The 19,570-nt window shown below is 44.5% G+C and overlaps 1 protein-coding gene across 1 annotated transcript in view; it reads right to left on the bottom strand.

Annotated features, from left to right (window-relative positions):
• Positions 1 to 19,570, bottom strand: part of LOC122793969 — a gene marked incomplete at its 5' end in the record, with an annotated part of 253,604 nt that overhangs the window by 172,515 nt on the left and 61,519 nt on the right. The window contains 1 exon segment of the mRNA XM_044062025.1: positions 4,818 to 4,884. Coding sequence (XP_043917960.1) covers positions 4,818 to 4,884 — 67 coding nt within the window.

Below are 19,570 nucleotides of genomic sequence, written 5' to 3'. Positions count from 1 at the left end.
GGAAACTTTCTCTGGTGTTAGGCATGCCAAGTGGGATGCTGTGTCCAGTCTTCTTCCCAGGAGGATTATTCCTTTGGTGGGTACCGGTTTGGATTTCTTTTTGTTGATTGTGTACCCTAAGGAGGTTAGTAGATCTTTTACAAAGGCCAGGTCTTTGAGCAGCTTTTCCTGGCTGTTTGCCTGAATCAGGCAATCATCTAAGTAGGGATAAAATTGAATATTTCTTTGTCTACAAAAAGCAATGGCCAGAGTCAGGCATTTTGTGAAAACTCTGGGAGCAGTAGACAAGCCAAACGGAAGTGCAAGAACTGAAAGTGTTGAGATCCTGCCCTGAAGCAAAGATATTGTCTGCAGGACTCCCTGATGGGAATGTGGGGGTAGGTCCTCTTTTAGGTCCAGGGTGACCAGCCAAGCGTCCTTGGACAGCATGTGTAGCAGCTGCTGGAGGGTGAGCATTTTGAATTTTGGGATCACCAGGAAGGTGGTTAGAATGGACAGATCGAGGATGGGGATGCCGGTTGCCCTCTTTTGAGTACCAGAAAAAGTCTGGAGTAGAAGCTTTGGCCTATCTGCTCTGCAGGAATGTGTTCTACTGCTCCCACAGAGAGCAGGGTATGGATTTGCTTTTGAGCCTCTGCCCACTGATTTGGTGGTAGATCTGGGAACTCTTTGGGGGTTGGTAGGGTGTGGAAGGAGAATTTGTACCCCTGAGACACAACGTTCAGAACCCACTGGTCCTTGGTAATGGTGGCCCAGGTGCTTGAGTGAAAGGAGAGTTTTCCTCTTAGGGATATGTGATGGTGGGCAGAGGCAAGGTAGGGAGGTGGTGAGTCAGTGTGTGTTTTTGCATAAGGGGGTGGCTTAGAACTCATTGGCTTTGAAGTGGAGGCAGTCCACTGCTTAGATCTTTGCAACCAATGGAACTGCTGTCTTGGAGGTCTGTCTGCATGGGGCCTAGGCTGGCCCTGTTTACTAGGTGCAGGAAAGGACCAGTGCTTGGAAGGAAAATGCCTGCTGAACCTAGGGGGCTGTACCTATAAGAAATCATTAACAGTCTGCATATATTTTGCTTTTTCTTCCATCTTTTAACACCACTTCTGCTTTAGTACCAAATAAGTTATCTTTGTGCAAGGGTGAATCCAACAATTTTGATTTGACATGGTCTGGCATGGGTTGTTCCTTAAGCCATGCATGTCTCCTAATGACAGATCCAGTGACTGCTGCCCTGCAAGAAGCTTCTAGGAGGGCGTCAAATCCGCAGTGCAAAGTGCATTTAGTTACTTGGCCAGCAGAGTGCATTCATTCCTGTAAATCTTTAAATTCTGCCCATGCAGGAAAGGAGGGATTTTTTTTAAGGAGTTCCAAGGTATGATGCTAATATTTAAGCATATGGAACTGACAACTGAGTGCCCTGATAGCAAGAGTAGCTGAGGTGTATAATACCCCATCTGTCTAGTGCTCTGGAATCCCTGTCTGATGGGGGTGGGATTCTTAGCTGAAGTAGCTTTAACCCCTTTTGGGCCTTGAGTAATGACCTCAGGGTCCGCTGTTGGGTTTTTAAAGAGATATTTGTGAGAGTCAGGGACTCTACTACCTGTCCTGCTTTCCGGGAGCAGGAGGGAGGGCATCTAGAGACGAAGTGGATTCAAGGAAGACATCTACCACATCTAGGACTGGGGGGATGGCCAACAGCCTGTGCTGTGGAAGGTCCAAGAACTCTGATTAGCTTTTTAGACTGTGGGTAGTCTTAACTCTCCCATTTGAAATGCTCCCTTAAACTATGCAGGATTTTCCCAAAGGAAAAATCCTCTGGGGGAGAGGCTGAAGGAATAGATACCTCTGCATCAGAATCCTCATATGTAGAGAGGGGCTGCAAGTCTTCATAGTCAGATGCATCAGATTCATCTGACTCTTGTTCAGACAAAACTTCTGGAGACGGATACCTTTTTCTTTTTGAGGGAGTGCCTTTGCTTCCCCTAATCAAAATGATAAGGTCCCTCTGCCATTCTAAGCATTTGTGACTGAGGCAAGGGAGCAGTTGCCAAAGAATGTCTGGAAGGTGGTTTCTTTGGGGTGGTTGGACCCCTGGGCCTAAGGAACGCAGTTGGTTTAGAAAGAACAGTAGCCGTGAAAGGTGTCGGTTTATGTCTGGATTCGGTGTTCCAAAGGACTTCCTCGGAAGCTGGTGCCTGCACAGTGGCTCTGGATCCATCCAAGGTAGAGATGACCGCAGGACCCTTAGATGATGAAGAGCTCTGCGGCATACCGAACTCCAAAAGGGTCTCAGTAGAAATCTGTGAATTAACTGAAGAAGGCATCAGGGGCTGCAAAAGCGCCTCACTGAATTCCGGAGGACTAACTACCAGCTTGGTGGTAGAGTCATCGGAAGGTTTAGTCCTGTGGGGTCTGTCTCTGTCTTTACCTTTTTTGGAAGGTGAGCTGTTTGACAGCTTACTGAAGCCATATCAGAATTCGAGGACTGTAAACTAAAAAAAGTTGGCTACAGTAAGGGCCTGACGAACAGTTCTGGTGTTAAAGCACAGAACCGACAATGAGGGACATCGTGGTCTGGGCCTAGATAAGTGACTCACAGTAGGAATGGAAGTCCTGGTGTGGTATCTGTTTTCCACAGGTGACACAATTAACTTTTTCTGACATTGGTTAGTGAAAGAAAAAAGGATCCCCAATGGGGTACTTAGCTTTTGAAGACTTCAACTTCAATTCAGAAACGAAACTCAGGTAGCAGCCAACCGGCACTCATGCAAACTGCTTCTGCTTTGGGCTCCACGGCAAGAAAGCCTGATGTAATGGCATTGGCTGCCTTCCTTTATACTTCTGATGACCTGATGTCAGTCTTAAAGAAACAGCAACCGATGCAGAAATACTAAGTCTCTGGTATTCCGGCCAGCCGAGGGCTACCCCAGCAGGGATAAACCAAATGTGATGATTGCAACAGTAATCCTGAGGTACCCTCCACACGCTTAGACAGCAACTTAAGCCACTGGCTCTCTAGAAATATAGCGAGAGAGGAAAGCCTGCTTCTAAGGTTCTATGGAACAGAGTGGCGGCAAATGCTACAGGACTTGTGGTCGTAGTTAGGGCCAAAACGAAAGACACTGAGAATGGCTGTCCTTATGTGGAATTTGTCTTCCACACTGGAACTTGCCCTTCTTGGATGACACAACCAAAATGGCAGTAAAAGAAGAAAATTCCCCAACAGGGTACTTATCTGGCAAAAAGCTGAACTTGCAAATGCTGAAATGATCAGAACGACAGTCGAAATGGAGTTCTGACTGGCGGCAGAAAAGTTCTGAGGATGGTATGTGCGTATGTCAGTTTTACGGCCTATGTCCAACAGCAGCTTACGTACAATGTCCCACATACTCTACAGCAGTTTAACACTTTTCTATACTGGTAGACATCGGGTCGCATTCAGGCAGGAGATCCCCTAAGTTTAAGAATACTGCAAGAAGTGAACAGAAGTACATCAGATGTTCACTGTACGCAACTGGGAAAGACAGTATGGCACGTGCACCTTGATAACTTTAGAAGTAGTTTAGAGTCTCACTTATGAGGAGATCTCAATATCTGCCTTCAATGGGTAAGGCAGGGAGAAAGTAGAAACAAGCCAGTGATATCATGGAAGTGGACTCAATGTTTCAAACATCTCAAAAGTCCTCAGAACCCAGTAGAACTGATAGGATTTTATAGCCACAAATTCTCTGCTTGCTTGGTCTTTGACCATTAAATTCTTTCATCTGCTCCATCTTATGGGAGACCAGAGGCAGAACAAGCCCTTTCAGCCAATGTCATAACCTACTTGGGCTTGAAGAAGGCCCATAAATGGCAGAAAAACAACTTTTTGAAAACTGTGCTATGAGTCAGGACAGTTCTCTCCAAACAAGAACTGGTTTGCAAATGAGCAAATTAAAGTGGACTCCTCTGCAGGCACACTTTTAAAGGTTCAGAGGTAAACAGTAGGCTATCACTAGCCTACAGAACATTATAAGCCTAGCCAATAACTAGAGTTCAGAATCAAACCCAGTATCCTGTATCTGAAAGCTTAAGATCTTAACCATTATGCCAACCCCTCCCCCAAAAGGGCATCAAACCCCTGTGTCACTGCTATAAGAAGCCTCATAATTAACATGCTGAGCTAACTGGTAAGTTAACTGCAAGGTCTGGGGGTGGAGGGGGGCATCATGGAATTAGGAAACAGCAATTTACTAAACAAGGCAACTAGAAAAATACAGAATACAGAAATGTAGCCAATTGTCACTGTGTAGCAGTAAAAAAGTTCAAGACCGAGTACAACAGATTTCTGCAAGGAAAAGACAGAATGGCAAAATATTATCTCCTGCAACAGGAAAAAAAAAAAAAAAAAAAAAAACATAGTAGCGGCTTTTCAACCACTTGTCCTGGACTTTGGGGGGAGGGGGGTGTCCAGCTCTGCTATGAGGAATGTTGGCAACAAATCTAGGAATCAAACTCCAAGGGCAGACATCTGCCTGCACTATTTTCCATAGGAAAAAGAGAGGCTTACAATGTCCAAACTAAAAACATTCACTTGGCCAACACAAAACTAGGACAGCAACAAAGTTGGGGCATGCTCCTATTTGCAAGCATATTCAAAGCAATTAACTAAAGTGGAAAGTCTGAAAAAAAAGGACAGAAGCAACAGTGACTACAGAACAGCAGAGCCAACCAGAATACAGAGACTGTTCACACAAGATCACCTGTTAGCCAAAACAAACCAAAATAAATATACAACTCTTAATTATTAACACTTCAAACTGCAAAGACAAAATGAAAGTTACCTGCTCTGTTAAAATCCTGGATACCATCCAGGAGACTTGGAATGCTTGGTTTTTCATCTTGAGAAGCCTAAAATTAATCAAATAATTGCATCAATAAAGCAACAAATGTAAAACATGTAAGACATTCCATAGTTTGTAACATGCCAACATTAACTTATAATCTGGAACTTAGCTTCCCCTCCTCTAAAACGCAGTACTGTTACAGCAAAGTTTAGCTTAACGGACTACTCTTATGACCATCAATAATAGCATGAGATAAATCAGGAGTGTCAATCAAATCCCTTATAGGGGGGCCACCTGTCCCTCTTCATGCAGGACAGTCCTACTTGGACAGTTGGGTCCTGAGGAAAAAAGGAAAAAAATGCAAACATCCTGAGATTTTTGCACACATAAAACGCTCCTATAATAGCTGCATGTAACATTTTGAAGCTGAAATGCCATATTACAATAGTTAGCAACTCAATAGTCTATGGGAATGAGCTTTTATTTCAGGAAAAACAAATTCCAGTCTTTTTCACTGTGTGTGTTATGTTATTGCCTTCAAATACTCAATGCTTTCAAAAAAGGAACACATGGGCATTTGAAATGGTAGCAACTGCAACTCCCTAGTGGCACTGCAATTTGAAAACTGTGCAGTCTTACCTTGCAAAAAAAGGAAGGAGAATTAAAACAAATACTGTCATATTACCATCACATCATCCAGGAACAGTAATGGTAAACTTTTCTGTGTAATAAAAATTATGTTCCTCAAACATTTTAAAAAGCCGTCACGCGCACACGCGCAGACACGCACACAATTAAAATGCAGTTACATTACACCCCCACTTAAATGCAACAAAAACAGCTGTCACGCCAAAAAAAAGGACACCGTGACCAGAAAAAATGCAGGCACATCTGCCAAGATTTACATATTATCCAATGATAAGCTCGTCTTTGACCAATATAAATTCTGATTTTAGACACACTACAAAACAAACATCCATTATGCATAACTCCAAAACTTCTAGTGCACCTTAACGAGGAACTCCTGCTTGTGAATAAAGTGAGAATTTCTCTTTTAGTAGAACTTTGGAGAGCAAAGGCAGAGGGGGAAACCATAGACTGATAGGTTTTTCCAGCTGAAGGACAGAGCATCCACTTTCCAGGCTTTCGTGGGATGAGATCTTGTGCAAAATTTGTCCAACTGGTAGTTTTGGGGTGAGGCAAAAAGATCTGGGTCTGGGCTCCTCCATTTGCTTGTCAACATGCTGAAAATCCATGGTTCCAGTTTCCATTTGTGAGGGTCCATGAGATTTCTGCTTAGTTCGTCTGCCAGAACTTTCTGCTTTCCTGACTGGAATTGAGCTGGTAGTTGTACTTGGTAGCTCAAGGCAGTGCTTCACAATGCCATGGCTAGTCTGCAGAGGAGGTAGGAAAGTGTACCCCCCTGCTTATGTACCACATAACCGTGGTGTTGTCAGACTATCAGTAATTGTACTGGATGAAGGTAGTTCTTGAAGGCTGTCAGTGCATTCTGTACAGCTAGCATTTCTTTTTGATTGATATGAAGGTGCATTTGATTTTGGCTCCATTTGCCCTGAATGCATTTCTCTGCCAGATGAGCCCCCCATGCACAGTCTGATGCGTCTATAGTTAGGGTTTGGGTGGCAGGGGGTGGTGTGAATGGCAGTCCCTTGTTTTGGTGGCAGGCCTCTGTCCACCATTGGAACTTCTAGGCGCAGGCAAGGTATGATAGGAATCACTGTTTCCAGGCTGTGACCATGTAGATTCCATAAACTTTTTAAGTACCACTGAAGTTTCCTCGTATGCAGTCTTGCATATGGAATTAGAAGAATGCATGAGGCCATGAACCCCAAGGCTTGCAGTATTTGCCTTGCAGATACGAGGGTTTTTGTTGCCGCCTGTTTGAAATAAGTCACCAAATGAATTTGCTTTTCTGGCGTAAGGAAAGCCATCTGGGCAGTCGTATTCAAGCTTGCACCCAGGAATGTAATTTTTTGAGAAGGTACCCATTTGAGATTTCTTTTTGTTTATGGTGTACCCTAGACAGGTTAGGAGTCTTTTATAAACGCCAGATGTTTTAGAATAATGGCCTGGTTTTCTGCCTGAATTAGACAATCGTCCAGGTATGGATATATCTGAATATTTCTTTGCCTGAAAAATGCAATTACTGGAGCCATGCACTTTATGAATACCCTGGGTGCAGTAGACAAGCCAAAGGGCAGTGCAGAGAACTGATAAGGCATGCAGCCTGCTTTGAAGCAGAGGAATCTTCTGCAAGATTGCCTGATCGGGATATGCAGGTCAGCCTCTTAAGTCGAGAGTTGCCAACCAGGCATCCTTGCCTAGCAGAAGTAGTAACTGGTGAAGAATCAGCATCTTGAATTTTGGAATGTTCAGAAAGGTGTTTAGCGTAGACAGGTCCAGAATTGGACGCCATGATTTGTCTTTTCTGGGTACCAGGAAAAGTCGAATAGAAACCCTGTCCCTTTTCCTCTTCTGGTATTAGCTGAATTGCCCCCATGTTTAGGACGGGAAAGTACTGGTTTCTCAGCCTCTGCCCACTGATTTGGGGGCAGGTCTGGGCACCAGCTTGGAGTTGGCAGCATGTGGAAATGAAATCTGTATCCCTGGGACACTATATTTAAAACCCATTTGTCCTGGGTTATAAGTTGCCAGTTTCTTGAATAAAGAGCCAGTTTTCCCTCTAAAGGGGCGGCTAAGAGTTAAGTGCTTGGTAATTTCAGAGGGAAGTCATTGAGACTGCTTACCATAGGGTGGTGCCTTGTTGTTTCCAGATTTGGAAGTGGAAACACCCCATTGCTTAGTTCTGAAAGTCCCTTGGGATTGAAACTTGGTGGTTTTGGAATGTCTGGGCTTGGCTATAGTGGCTCTGGAAGGAGCTGGAAAGGGCCAGTTCTTAGTAGGCCAATGCCTACTACATCTAGGAGGTTGCACTTGTAAGAAATCTTTCACAGTTTGCATAGATTTAGCTTTATCTTCCATCTTTTTAAAACTTCTTCAGCCTTATTGCCAAATAAACGGTCCTGCTGTAAAGGCACATCCAAAAGTTTTGCTTTAACATGATCAGGCAGAGATTGCTCCTTAATCCAAGCATGCCTTCTAAGCACAGACCCAGTAACAGAAGCCCTACAAGAGGCCTCTAAGGAATCAAAACCACACTGCAAAGTATGTTTGCCAACTTGTTCAGCTGAATGCAATAAATCCTGCAAATCTTTATTCTCCATAGAGTCAGAAATCATCATTTTCTGTTTAAGCAGTCCCATGATATGTTGCGGATATTTTAGCATATGAAATTGACAGTTTAAAGCCCTGATTGCTAAGGTTGCAGAAGTGTAAACCTTTTCACCCCATCTATCAAGCGCCCTAGAGTCTCTATCAGAAGGGGTAGGATTTTTAGCAGTAGAAGCCTTAATGCCCTTGGGCCCCTGAGAAATGGTCTCAGGGTCTGCAACAGGATTTTTGAAAAGGAATTTGTGGGACTCCGGAACCGTGTAGTACCCCCGTCTGGTTTGCTAGGGACTGGAGGCAAATGAATCAGGAGCCATACTGGATTCTGAAAACATAACATCTAGTACAGGAGGTATAGCCACAGGCCTATGCTGAGGAAGAAGGAAATCCCTAAGCCTCATTTTGGATTCAGAGAAATCCTGACTTTCCCAGTGGAAATGCTCCGTTAAGGTACGTAAAAAGCTTCCCCAAAAGAGAAATCCTCAGGTGGAGAAGCATAAGAAATGGAATCCTCTGCATCAGAGTCCTCATAAGTAGGAATGGACAAATCCAGGTCATTAGAGGAGTCAGAAGAAACAGAGTCCTGCTCAGAAGACTCAGTCAAATTCAATCCTAGGCCTCTTGGAGGGGGGGGGGGGGTTGACCACCCCCGATTAGAGTAATTAAATCTTCAGACATTTTGATCATTTGTTTTTTAGGCATAGGGGCCTGAACATGTGGCCTGGGCGTAGTTTTTTTTTAGACTTAGATCGAGATTTAGACCTTAGCACTGAAGTTGGAGTTTGTTTGATATGCCTGTAGGCCTGAATACACCCTCAGAAGCCGGTGCCTGCTCAGCGGCTCTGGACCCATCCAAGGTAGACATATATCTATGGGTTCCATAGGTCAAGCATCTCCAAGCACACCTGACTCCGAATGGGTCGCAGTAGAGGCCTGCAAATCAGAAGCAGCGGGCCTGAGGGGTTGCGAAAATGCCTGAGTACCCGCGAACTGGCTTAGGAGAAGCGTCGTCAGCAGTTTTGGACCTCAACAGTCTGTCTCTTTTTGTTTGCGTGTTTTCAGTATTCCAGTAGTCGGATGGCTAATCGACGTTACTTCTGGATTATTAAACCGAGAAGTGAAACATTTTGAAGCAACAGCAAGGTAAGTCGTGGTCAGGGTCTAGGCAAGGAATACAGTACAAATGAAAATCTTTGAGGTATTTGCTTCCCACAAGTAATACAATTAACTTTTACTGACATCGGTAAGGAGCAAGAAAAAGTTTCCCCAACGGGGTACTTAGCTTTAAGTTGAAGTCTTCAGTTCTGAAACTCGAAAATGAAAATTTCAGGAGTCGGCCGAACGGCACTTGCGAACTGCTTCTGGCACCGCGTGGCAAGAAATACTGATGTAATGGCGTCGGCTGCATGTTTTATTCCACTGACTACCTGACGTCATGGAAGGGACAGCAACCGACACAGGACCCAAGACTTTGATATTCAGGCCGACTGAGGGCAACCTGCCAGCAGATTACCCAAATGTAACGATTAACAGTGAAACATGAACATCTGGCAATTCAATGCAGTGATGGCAGAAGTTGCAGAAGTGTATACCTTCTTATCCCATCTGTCTAAAGCTCTGGAATGCCTGTCCGAAGGGGTAGGATTTTTTGGCGGTAGTAGACTTAATACCTTTAGGTCCCTGGGAAATGGTCTCTGGATCTGCAGTAGGATTCTTGGAAAAATGTGCGGGAATCAGCTACTCTGTAGTACCCGTCAGGTGTCCTGGGGGGGGGGGGGGGGTAATGTACCTGGAGTAAGACTGGATTACCTAAAAAACCATCTACAACATCCAGTAGGCTATTGTGTAAACTGAAACAGTTCCTCTGTGTAATTATCTTTTGGCTAGTGGGGGCTGGTTCTTTTGTGTTCTTGTAAAAAAAAAAAAAAAAAAAAAGAAGAAGAAGCTATTCTGGTTTTTAAGCCCTAACTTGGATAGGGTTTCTGTCTTTACAAGACTAGAGAAGTTGTTGACCGCAACTGAGCTGGAAATATAAGTATCTTGATTTTTTTGATTATTTTTACAGATTACTGCTTTTAAAATTTAATATATATAAAGCACTTTGTCTATTCAGTATCTTCACAAATCCTTATCTGTTTAAAAACTTTCATTTGTCTCTGTAGTGCTTGCTGTGTCTGTAGGCTATTTTGTCCCACCCTCCCTCCCTGTTGGTGTCTTACTCTTATACTTGGTGGCTTTACAGTTGCCCGCCCCTACTGTGACACACCTCCCAGTCTAGTGTCATTAGCTCATTCTGCCTAATACAGAGAGAACATTTGATAAGGCCTTCTCTGTTCCTCCTTTTTCCCTTTCAAAAAGTAAAACAAAACTTTTTCTTTTTTTTCTCTTTTGCCTGAACCTTCTTGTGTTCTGACTGTCCTTCTCAAACATTTTGGAAATATACAGTATATTTCAGAGCATTTGTTATAACTGTATTTGCTATAACTGATTTAAGTATTTTTTTCTGGCTTTTTGATTATTTACTGCTTAGCGACTGCATTTTCGCCTGTTTATACAGCTCTGCATTCTATTTAAACTGTTTTTGTGTTGATTAACTGTTTTGCACTTTTAAAAAGTTATTTGTTGCTTAATTTTACCTGTAGTGCTAACACACTCAAGTGCGCTAGCCGTTTAAAAGCATTTACTGTCTGTTTTTCCTCTGTTTTCTGCAAAAAAGAAAAAAAAAAAAAAATCTTGTTTTCCATGCTTACTGAACTAGAATAGTCCAGTCTTCAGAGTTTGCTGATCTCTGGGCTTTGTCTTGGTTCCTGTGCTATTCCATATCCTTATTTGGATAAAAGGAAGTGTCTTTGTTCACCAGTGGGAGTGGGGAGCACTGAGCAGCCTATTTGTCCCTAGAGGAGTGGTTCCAGCCAGAAACTTGTAGTCTATTGGCCATTTTGGGTCAATTTCTAACTCTTTTCAGCCCCCTGTAATAAGGCCCGCTTTAGCGCGCTTTTTTGCTTGTATTCAACTCAGCACCGCTCCTCGTCGTGTCCTGCAGAGTTCTACAAGCAGCAGAGAGCAAGAGAGTGACTTTTTCCTGATTTAAGTATTGTTTTCTGGCTTTTTGATTATTTACTGCTTAGCGACTGCATTTTCGCCTGTTTATAGAGCTCTGCATTTTATTTAAACTGTTTTTGTGTTGATTAACTGTTTTGCAGTTTTAAAAAGTTATCTGTTGCTTAATTTTACCTGTAGGCTAACAAACTCAAGTGCGCTAGCCGTTTAAAAGCATTTATAGCATTTACTGTCTGTTTTTCCTCTGTTTTCTGCAAAAAAGACAAACAAAAAAAAAAAAAATCTTGTTTTCCCGCCTTACTGAACTAGAATAGTCCAGTCTTCAGAGTTTGCTGATCTCTGGGCTTTGTCTTGGTTCCTGTGCTATTCCATATCCCTATTTGGATAAAAGGAAGCGTCTTTGTTCACCAGTGGGAGTGGGGAGCACTGAGCAGCCTATTTGTCCCTAGAGGAATGGTTCCAGCCAGAAACTTGTAGTCTATTGGCCATTTTGGGTCAATTCCTAGCTTTTCAGCCACCTGTAATAAAGCCCACTTTAGCGTGCTTTTGCGTGATTTAGCGTGGAGTTGCTCATAGAGCACTATCGGGCAGTGCCGGTTAAACTATTTCTGGCTCCGTAAAGTCTGCTCTTCAATTTTTCCCTTAGAACTTCTCTAGTTGCAATCTAAACAGTCTATTCTCCATCTCAAAAGCTCAGCACTTGCTCCTAAAGCATTTTTATATAGGTAAAGTACTTCTATACTAAACAAAGTACTACATTAGCCTAGAATCCCCTTGAGTACTCATTTCCCTATAGGTCCCTTCTGACTCAGTTACACAGCAAACCTTTTCACTTTTTCTAGCATGTCGAAGGGTCAGTTGCTAGCGTCCTCTCCTGTTCAGCTGGTGAATCTGGGCATCTTGAGGCAATGTTACAATTGCCTCATGTACACAGACAACCCACTCCTTCTCCCACAAAACACAAATTCATGTGAGAGATGCAACTATATAGCCAAACTGGAGGCTGAGCTCTCTCAACTCAGGACTGGCAAGACCAGACAGGAGGAGAAGGAAACCACGCACACCACAAACCCAGTTTCACATAGAACTATCACAACTGCAAAACAAACACAAACACACAAAGACATACTCGGAGGCACTGATCAAAAATCTACCAAAACTACAGAGGCCTCCAAAGCAGACATCCAAGCAACTGCCACCTCAAGACATAAGACATGCAACACATAGTTCTCAAAGTCAGTGTGCTAAACAGTCACAGCCCTTAAGGCCAAACACAATGCCAGACACACTTGTTATAGGTGACTCCATAGTCAGACACACTGACGTCCCACTCACCAGACTGAACAAGGAAAAGATCACAGTAAGCTGCCTGTCAGGGGGGCTAGAATCCGCCACATAACACAAGCACTCAGGTCACTCCACAGCAAGTACAAGTATGACTCAGTCATTGTCCATGCCGGTGTGAACGAGACGAACCTCCCTGGACTACATGAAGAGAGACAGAGGAGCTCTCAGATTATGTAGCCCAGGCCGGTATGACCCTGACCCTGAGCAGTATCCTACCCTCACCAAGAATGATGCCACAATACAGAGACAAAATGATCAGCTTTAATAATTGGCTTAATTACTGGTGTCATTCTAAGAGGATCCAATGTCTGTCTGCCTGGGATGACATGCTTGACAAGCCACACTGCTTCGCAAGGGACGGCTTGCACCTGTCACCCCTGGGCTTCCGGATATTGGCAAAGGCTCTTGCCACCCCATAGTGCCTTTTTAGGCAAGGCTCAAATGATAAACCTACCGCCCTAGAAAACAGAAATGGAGAAAAACTAAGGGTAATACTGCTCAATGCCAGAAGTCTAAACCTCAAGATGCATGCCCTCAAGCCCTCCTCAGTATGGAGAACATTGATGTCTGTGCTGTGACTGAAACCTGGTTCAAGGCTCCTGAGAGCACCCCAGCACTATCAGGTTATACCTCATATCATGCGTTGCCCCAAAATCCGGACTGAACCACAAAAGGAGGGGAGTATCCATATTCATAAAGGATACCCACACCTCCAGGTTAGTGGCAACGCACGAAGAATCGGAGACCATCCAGGTGCAATTAACCATAGGTAAAACTGCCCTACAGTTTGTAGCATGCTACAGACCACCCTCTCAAACTCAGGAAACCCACACAGCCTTCCTGAAGACACTGGAGAGTATGAATGTCTCTCCAAACACCATCATATTGGGTGACTTCAACTACCCAAACATAGACTGGGAACATTACTCAAGCCCCAACACCCTAGCCCAAAGGTTCCTGGAGTTCATAAACTCAAATGCTATGGAACAACTAGTCACCATTCCCACAAGAGGAGAAAATATACTAGACCTGATCATCACAAACATGGGGACAAAATGCTCCACACCGGAAGTATATCCCTCATTGGTGAGATCAGACCATAAAGTAATCTCATTGGAGATCCACATCCCGCCCCCAACCCCAGCAAAAAAGACCACAGTGAAGAACTTCTCAAAAGCAAACTTCACACTTCTTAAGACTGGAGTGGTATCCTTCAAGGCCCCCGAGCCAGTGGAAACCACAACCCATGCTGCTGAAACCCTTACAAATGCCTTCCACGAGCACCTCCAGGAATGTATGGATCAAGCAATCCCTAATAAAATCAAGACCCTTTCCACCAAAGGCAGGCGCCCAGTCTGGTGGACCCCAGCCATAAACAAACTCTACAACAAGAGGAGAAAGCTACTACATGACAGAGCAAAATCCCTAAAAGGGAAGGCATCTCTGATCACTACTAGCAAAAAACTACGATCACTCATAAAATCATCCAAGGCCAACTTTGAGAGAAAAATCGCTAACGACACAAAAGACAATCATAAGGCCTTCTTTAGCTATGTTAGAAACCTGGGTGGAAACTCCCAGATATGCTCAGAATTAGTCCAAAATGATACAAAAATCACTGAACCCACAGACATTGCCAACATACTGGCAGACAGGTTCAGTGCAAATTTCTCCCCTCCCTCCCCCAAAAGGAGAAATATCTATCCCACCAGAGTCTAGCCTCCCAAACATCTCAGATGCCCAGGTGAGAGCTGCTCTCTCTAAAGCAAAAAACAAAACATCAATGGGACCAGACGGTGTCCCCGGCTGTGTGCTACACGAACTCAATGAGGAACTAAACCCACACATAAGGCTGCTGTTTAATCTTAGCCTTACTACAGGATACGTACCCAAAGAATGGCGTACGGCAACTGTGGTCCCACTCCACAAAGGCAGTGCTTCTACGGACCCTGGAAATTACCGCCCCATAAGCTTGACGAGCCTCGTCTACAAAGCTACGGAGAGGATCATAATGGAACTCATAAATAAAGTCATTGGGGACCTACAGACACTGGATCCTACCCAATTTGGCTTTGTCAAGGGCAGATCCTGCCTCTTGAACTTGGTCGACTTTTTCGAAACAGTCACTAAGGCAATTGATGAGGGTAAGGCAGTTCACACAGCCTACCTTGACCTAGCAAAAGCGTTCGACACAATACCCCACTCGGGCATCATAGAAAAGCTCACCAGCTTAGATGTAAACCCATATGTCACAAGATGGGTTGCAAACTGGCTCAAGGACAGAACCCACAGGGTTAGAGTTGCTGGTGCCATGTCAGACTAAGCCGGTCACGAGCGGTGTCCCACAGGGCTCAGTCCTGGGCCCCCTCTTGTTCGGCATTTATTTTTCTGAAGTGCAGGCAAACATAGGAGATTGTGGCTGACAAAATTTGCAGATGACTGCAAACTGGGCACCATAATTGACACTCCATCAGACACAGACATCCTCCAGAGAGGTCTCATAGAAATGGATAACTGGTGCCAGAGTCATGGCCTTAAGCTAAATGCCAAAAAATGTATAGTCATACCCTTTGGGAAAAACAAGGTAACCCCTAATTACCACATAGGTGGTAATCCATTAAACACGGAAGACGTTATCAGGGACCTGGGGACCCAAGTTGACAGTAACCTCTCTTTGACACTCACATTGCCAAAGTGGTTAGGAAGACCTTCTACATTGCCCACCTGATAATGAAGGGATTCACATCCAGATCAGGAGAGGTCATTGTACCCTGTACTCTTCACTTATCAGACCAATGATTGAGTACAACGCCCCATTCGAATGTACCTTACCCGACACCTGCAGCAGTTGGAAAGACCCCAAAAGTTCCTCACCAAAAGGATAAAGGGGCTCAAACATATGTCATATGCTGCCCGACTGAAGAAACTCCAGCTCTATTCAGTCGCATACCGTCTGCTCAGAGGTGATCTGTGCCTGACATACAAGGCCATGTCCAACCCGGAATTAATGGACATGCTCCACCTCAAAAAATCCAAATCCACCAGAGCCACGAGAGCAAGAGACTTAAACCTCAACACGGATATAAATAGGACGTGCTGGAGGGACAGACTCATCACCCAGAGACTCCCTACACTATGGAACAGAATCCCAGTCCATGTGAGGCAGAGCCCCTCACTGACTCTGTTCAAGAGAAATCTTGACGAGTGGATGGGAGATCGTAGGTTTACCCCAGGAATCATCTCTGTGTCACTGCTGGACAGAGGCACAGCAAACTAATGGGTATAGTATTCTCATCCTAAGGGGTGGTAAAAGCCACACACACTCTGGCTAGGCTTATAAATGCCCTAGGGCAGACAGCCTAGTATGAACCTATGAATAGCAAGAGGCCTGTACTGAGGCAACTCAAAATTCTCAGTCTCTTTTTGGACTGAGGGTAGTCTTGGCATTCCCAGTGGGAATGCTCTCAAAGTTTGCAAGGTTTCACCAAAAGAAAAATCCTCTGGAGGGGAGGCAGAGGGAATGGATTCCTCTGCATCTAAATCCTCATAGGCTAAGTGCATGTCCTGATAATCAGAAGGGTCAGAGTCATCGGACTCCTGGTCTGAAGAATCAGAAGGAAACTCAATTCTTTGTCTATTAGCAGGGTAAGGCTGGCTTCCCATAATTAGGGTAATAAGGTCTTCAGCCATTCTAAGCATTTGTTTTTGTGGCATGGGAGCTTGAGCATTAGCTTTGATCGCCTGTTTTCTAGGCGTAGTGCGCACTCTGGTCCTAAGAAACTCTGTAGTTTTGGCTAAAAACGAAGTCACTGGTTTGATTCGAACAGCAGTAGGATGGAATACACCCTCAGAAGCTAGTGCCTGCACAGGGGGTTCCGGACAGATCCAAGGTAGAGATATCCGCAGGCTCCATAGTCGAAGAAGCATCTAGTGGCATACCAGACTCAGAGTGGGACTCAGCAGAGGCCTGCGAATCCAGAGATGCAGGCATCAGCGCCTGCAAAGGCGCCTCACTGAGTACCAGTGGACTGGTGACTAGCTTAACGGAAGTGTCGTCGGCAGTTTTGGATCTATGCGGTCCGTCTGTTTTTATCTTTACGTTTTTTCGAAAGATTGGTAGTCGGATGGGCTTATCGAAGCCATTTTGGAAATCGGAGAACTAGAGCAAAAGAATTTAGCAACAAAGATAGAACTACGAATGGTTCAGGAGTTAAACAAGGCACAAAACTGAAGAGGGGCGTCGTGGTCTGGACCTGAACAGGTGACGCAGTAAGAATGAAAATCTCTGCGGCATTTGCTTTCCACAGGCAAGGCAATTGTTAACTTTTTCTGACATCGGTTAGAGAAAGAAAAAAGGATCCCCAACGGGGTACTTAGCTTTAGAAGACTTCAGGATTATAAACTCAAACGAAAATTTCAGGTAGCGGCCGACCAGCACTTGCAAACTGCTTCTGCTTTGGGCTCCTCCTTGGCAAGAAAGACTGATGTAATAGCATCTACTGCCTCTTTTTACACCCCTGAAGACCTGATGTCATGGAAGGAGTGATAGCATCCGATGCAGAAATACTAAGACTCTGGTATTCAGGCCAACTGAGGGCTACCTGCAGGCAGATAACCCAAGTGTGATGACTGCAACAGTGAAACATGAAGAAAGTACAGTTGTGTACACTTACTATAAATGTAGATGTTCGAGTGTCTTCACTGTTGCAGTCATGACTGTAGGGTTCACCCCTGCCGGCAGGCAGTCCTCGGTCGGCCAGAATCCCAAAGTCTGGGTCCGGCGTCGGCTGCTCAGCCATGCTCCCGGATGTCAGAGCGCCAGGAGTACAAAGCTGACAGCAGACGCCATTTTCTCCAGTTTTTCTTGCCCCAGATGTCAGGAGTCCCAAAATGAGTAAGGTCCCATACCCTTTGCAAATACACCTCAGAAGAATGGTGATAAAGGAACCACACAAAAGTAAAAATAAGAGGGGACAGGAGGGAGGGAGGGAAACCCAGACTGCAACAGTGAAGACACTCAAACATCTACATTTATGGTAAGTGTACACAACTGTACTATGTTCATCCTGTTTCACTGTTGCAGTCATGACTGTAGGGTAGAATCCCAAAGCAGAATGAAAGGCAGGTGGTCATAAAGTAGAAGGGGCGGCTAAAAGGCCCTGCAAGACTGCAGAAGCAAAGCCTGCCCTAGACTTAGAGTAGAGAGGTAGATTGTAGTGCTTAGAAAAGGTATGCACTGAACTTCCAAGTTGCAGCTTCCAAAATGTCTTTGGTAGGAACTCCCCTGAGGAAGGCAGCTGAAGCGGCAGCAGATCTGGTGGAATGAGTCCTTTTACTCCCTGGGATTTGCTTTCCATGGTGTGAATAGCAAAATCTGATTCCATGAGCAATCCATTTAGAAATGGTCTGTTTTGAAATAACTTTACCTTGGGAACTTGAAGCATAAGAAACAAACAATTGCTCTGATTTCCTGATGTCCTTGGTTCTGTCCAGGTAAAAACGTAGTTGTCTGTGTACATCCAAGGAATGTAAGATCCTTTCCCCTTTATTTTGAGGAGTGGGGAAAAAAGTTGGCAAGTGAATAGTTTGATTTAAAGCCACTTTGGAAACCACCTTAGGCATGAAAGTAGGATTAGTCCTTAAAGACACCCTGTCTTGATGAAATATAATATAAGGTTCCACAGCCATAAGAGCTTGCAACTCAAACTCTCCTGGCAGAGGTCAGAGCTAACAGGATGGCTGTTTTCCAAGATAAAAACTTGATGTCAGAAGTGGCAGCAGGCTCAAAAGGGGGTAAAGGTGAGCTTTTCCAAAACATAGTTGAGATCCCAAGCAGGAATGGGAGGAGATCTAGGGGGCCTTAAGTTCTTAGCTCCTCTGAGAAACTGTCTCATGAGCTGGTGGGAAAAGATTGGAGGGTCTGTATTATAATGAGCAGAAACAGCAGAGGCATGTATCTTAACAGAAGAGAAAGAGAGACCCTTATGAAAGAAGGATGTCAGGTAAAGTAAAATCAAATGAATGTTAGGAAGAAGAGGATCGGAATCCTGAGCCTGCATCCAGGAACAAAATCTTTTCCATTTTCCTGCATAAGATTTTCTAGTGCTAGGACATCTGGCTTCTAAAATGACATCCATAACCTGCTTGGGTAGGAGAGAATGAATCAAAGACCCTGGATTAACCAGGCCGCCAGGCTGAGAGTTCTGACATGGGAGTGTAGAACCTGACCCTGGTGTTGGGACAGAAGGTTCGGAGTTTGTGGCAAAATCCAAGGGGGCTCCAGACAAAGGTTTTTCAGAGTTGGGTACCAAAATTGTCGAGGCCAATTTGGGGCCAGCAAGATTATCATCTTGGGCTTGTCCTGTTTGATCTTTAATAATACCCGTGGAAGAAAAGGAAGAGGCGGAAAGGCATATCCCGAGAGGTTTCTCCAACTGAATTATAGTGCATCCACTTTCCAAGCTTGTTCGTGGAAAGTCCTGGTGCAAAAAATCTGTAGTTGATGATTAAGGTGGGATGCAAAGAGGTCTATGTGAGGACATCCCCAGACTGCTGTTATCATCTTGAATATTTCGGTGTCCAGCATCCACTCATGTGGGTCCGAAAGGTTTCTGCTCAGACTATCTGCCAGGAAGTTTTGCTTCCCTGGTAGAAACTGAGCTTGAAGGTCCAGATTGCAAGCTAGAGCTGTGTTCCACAGATCCATGGCTAGTCTGCAAAGGGGGTAGGAATGAGATTCCACTTGCTTGTTTATGTACCACATAACTGTGGTGTTGTCTGTCCGTATCAGTAGTTGTCCTGGTTGTAGAAGATTCCTGAAGGCCAATACAGCTTTCTGAACGGCTAACATTTCCTTTAAATAGATATGCAGGTGCTTCTGATCCTTTGTTCAAAGGCCCTGCAGACAGTTGCCTTGAAAATGGGCTCCCCCATGCATAATCTGAGGCGTCCGTGGTTAGTATCAGAGTGGCAGGAGGCAGACAGAAGGGTTTTCCTTTGTTTAGAGTACATGCCTTGGACCACCAAAGGAATTCCTTTTGAAGACAAGGCAGGACGGAGATCAGTATGTCTAAACTGTGGCAATGCTGAGACCA

Source organism: Protopterus annectens, chromosome 2.part1, assembly GCF_019279795.1.
Source record: "Protopterus annectens isolate FY-2018-M chromosome 2.part1, PAN1.0, whole genome shotgun sequence".
NCBI classification, from domain to species: domain Eukaryota; kingdom Metazoa; phylum Chordata; order Ceratodontiformes; family Protopteridae; genus Protopterus; species Protopterus annectens.
This window is presented reverse-complemented; position numbering and strand designations above follow the sequence as displayed.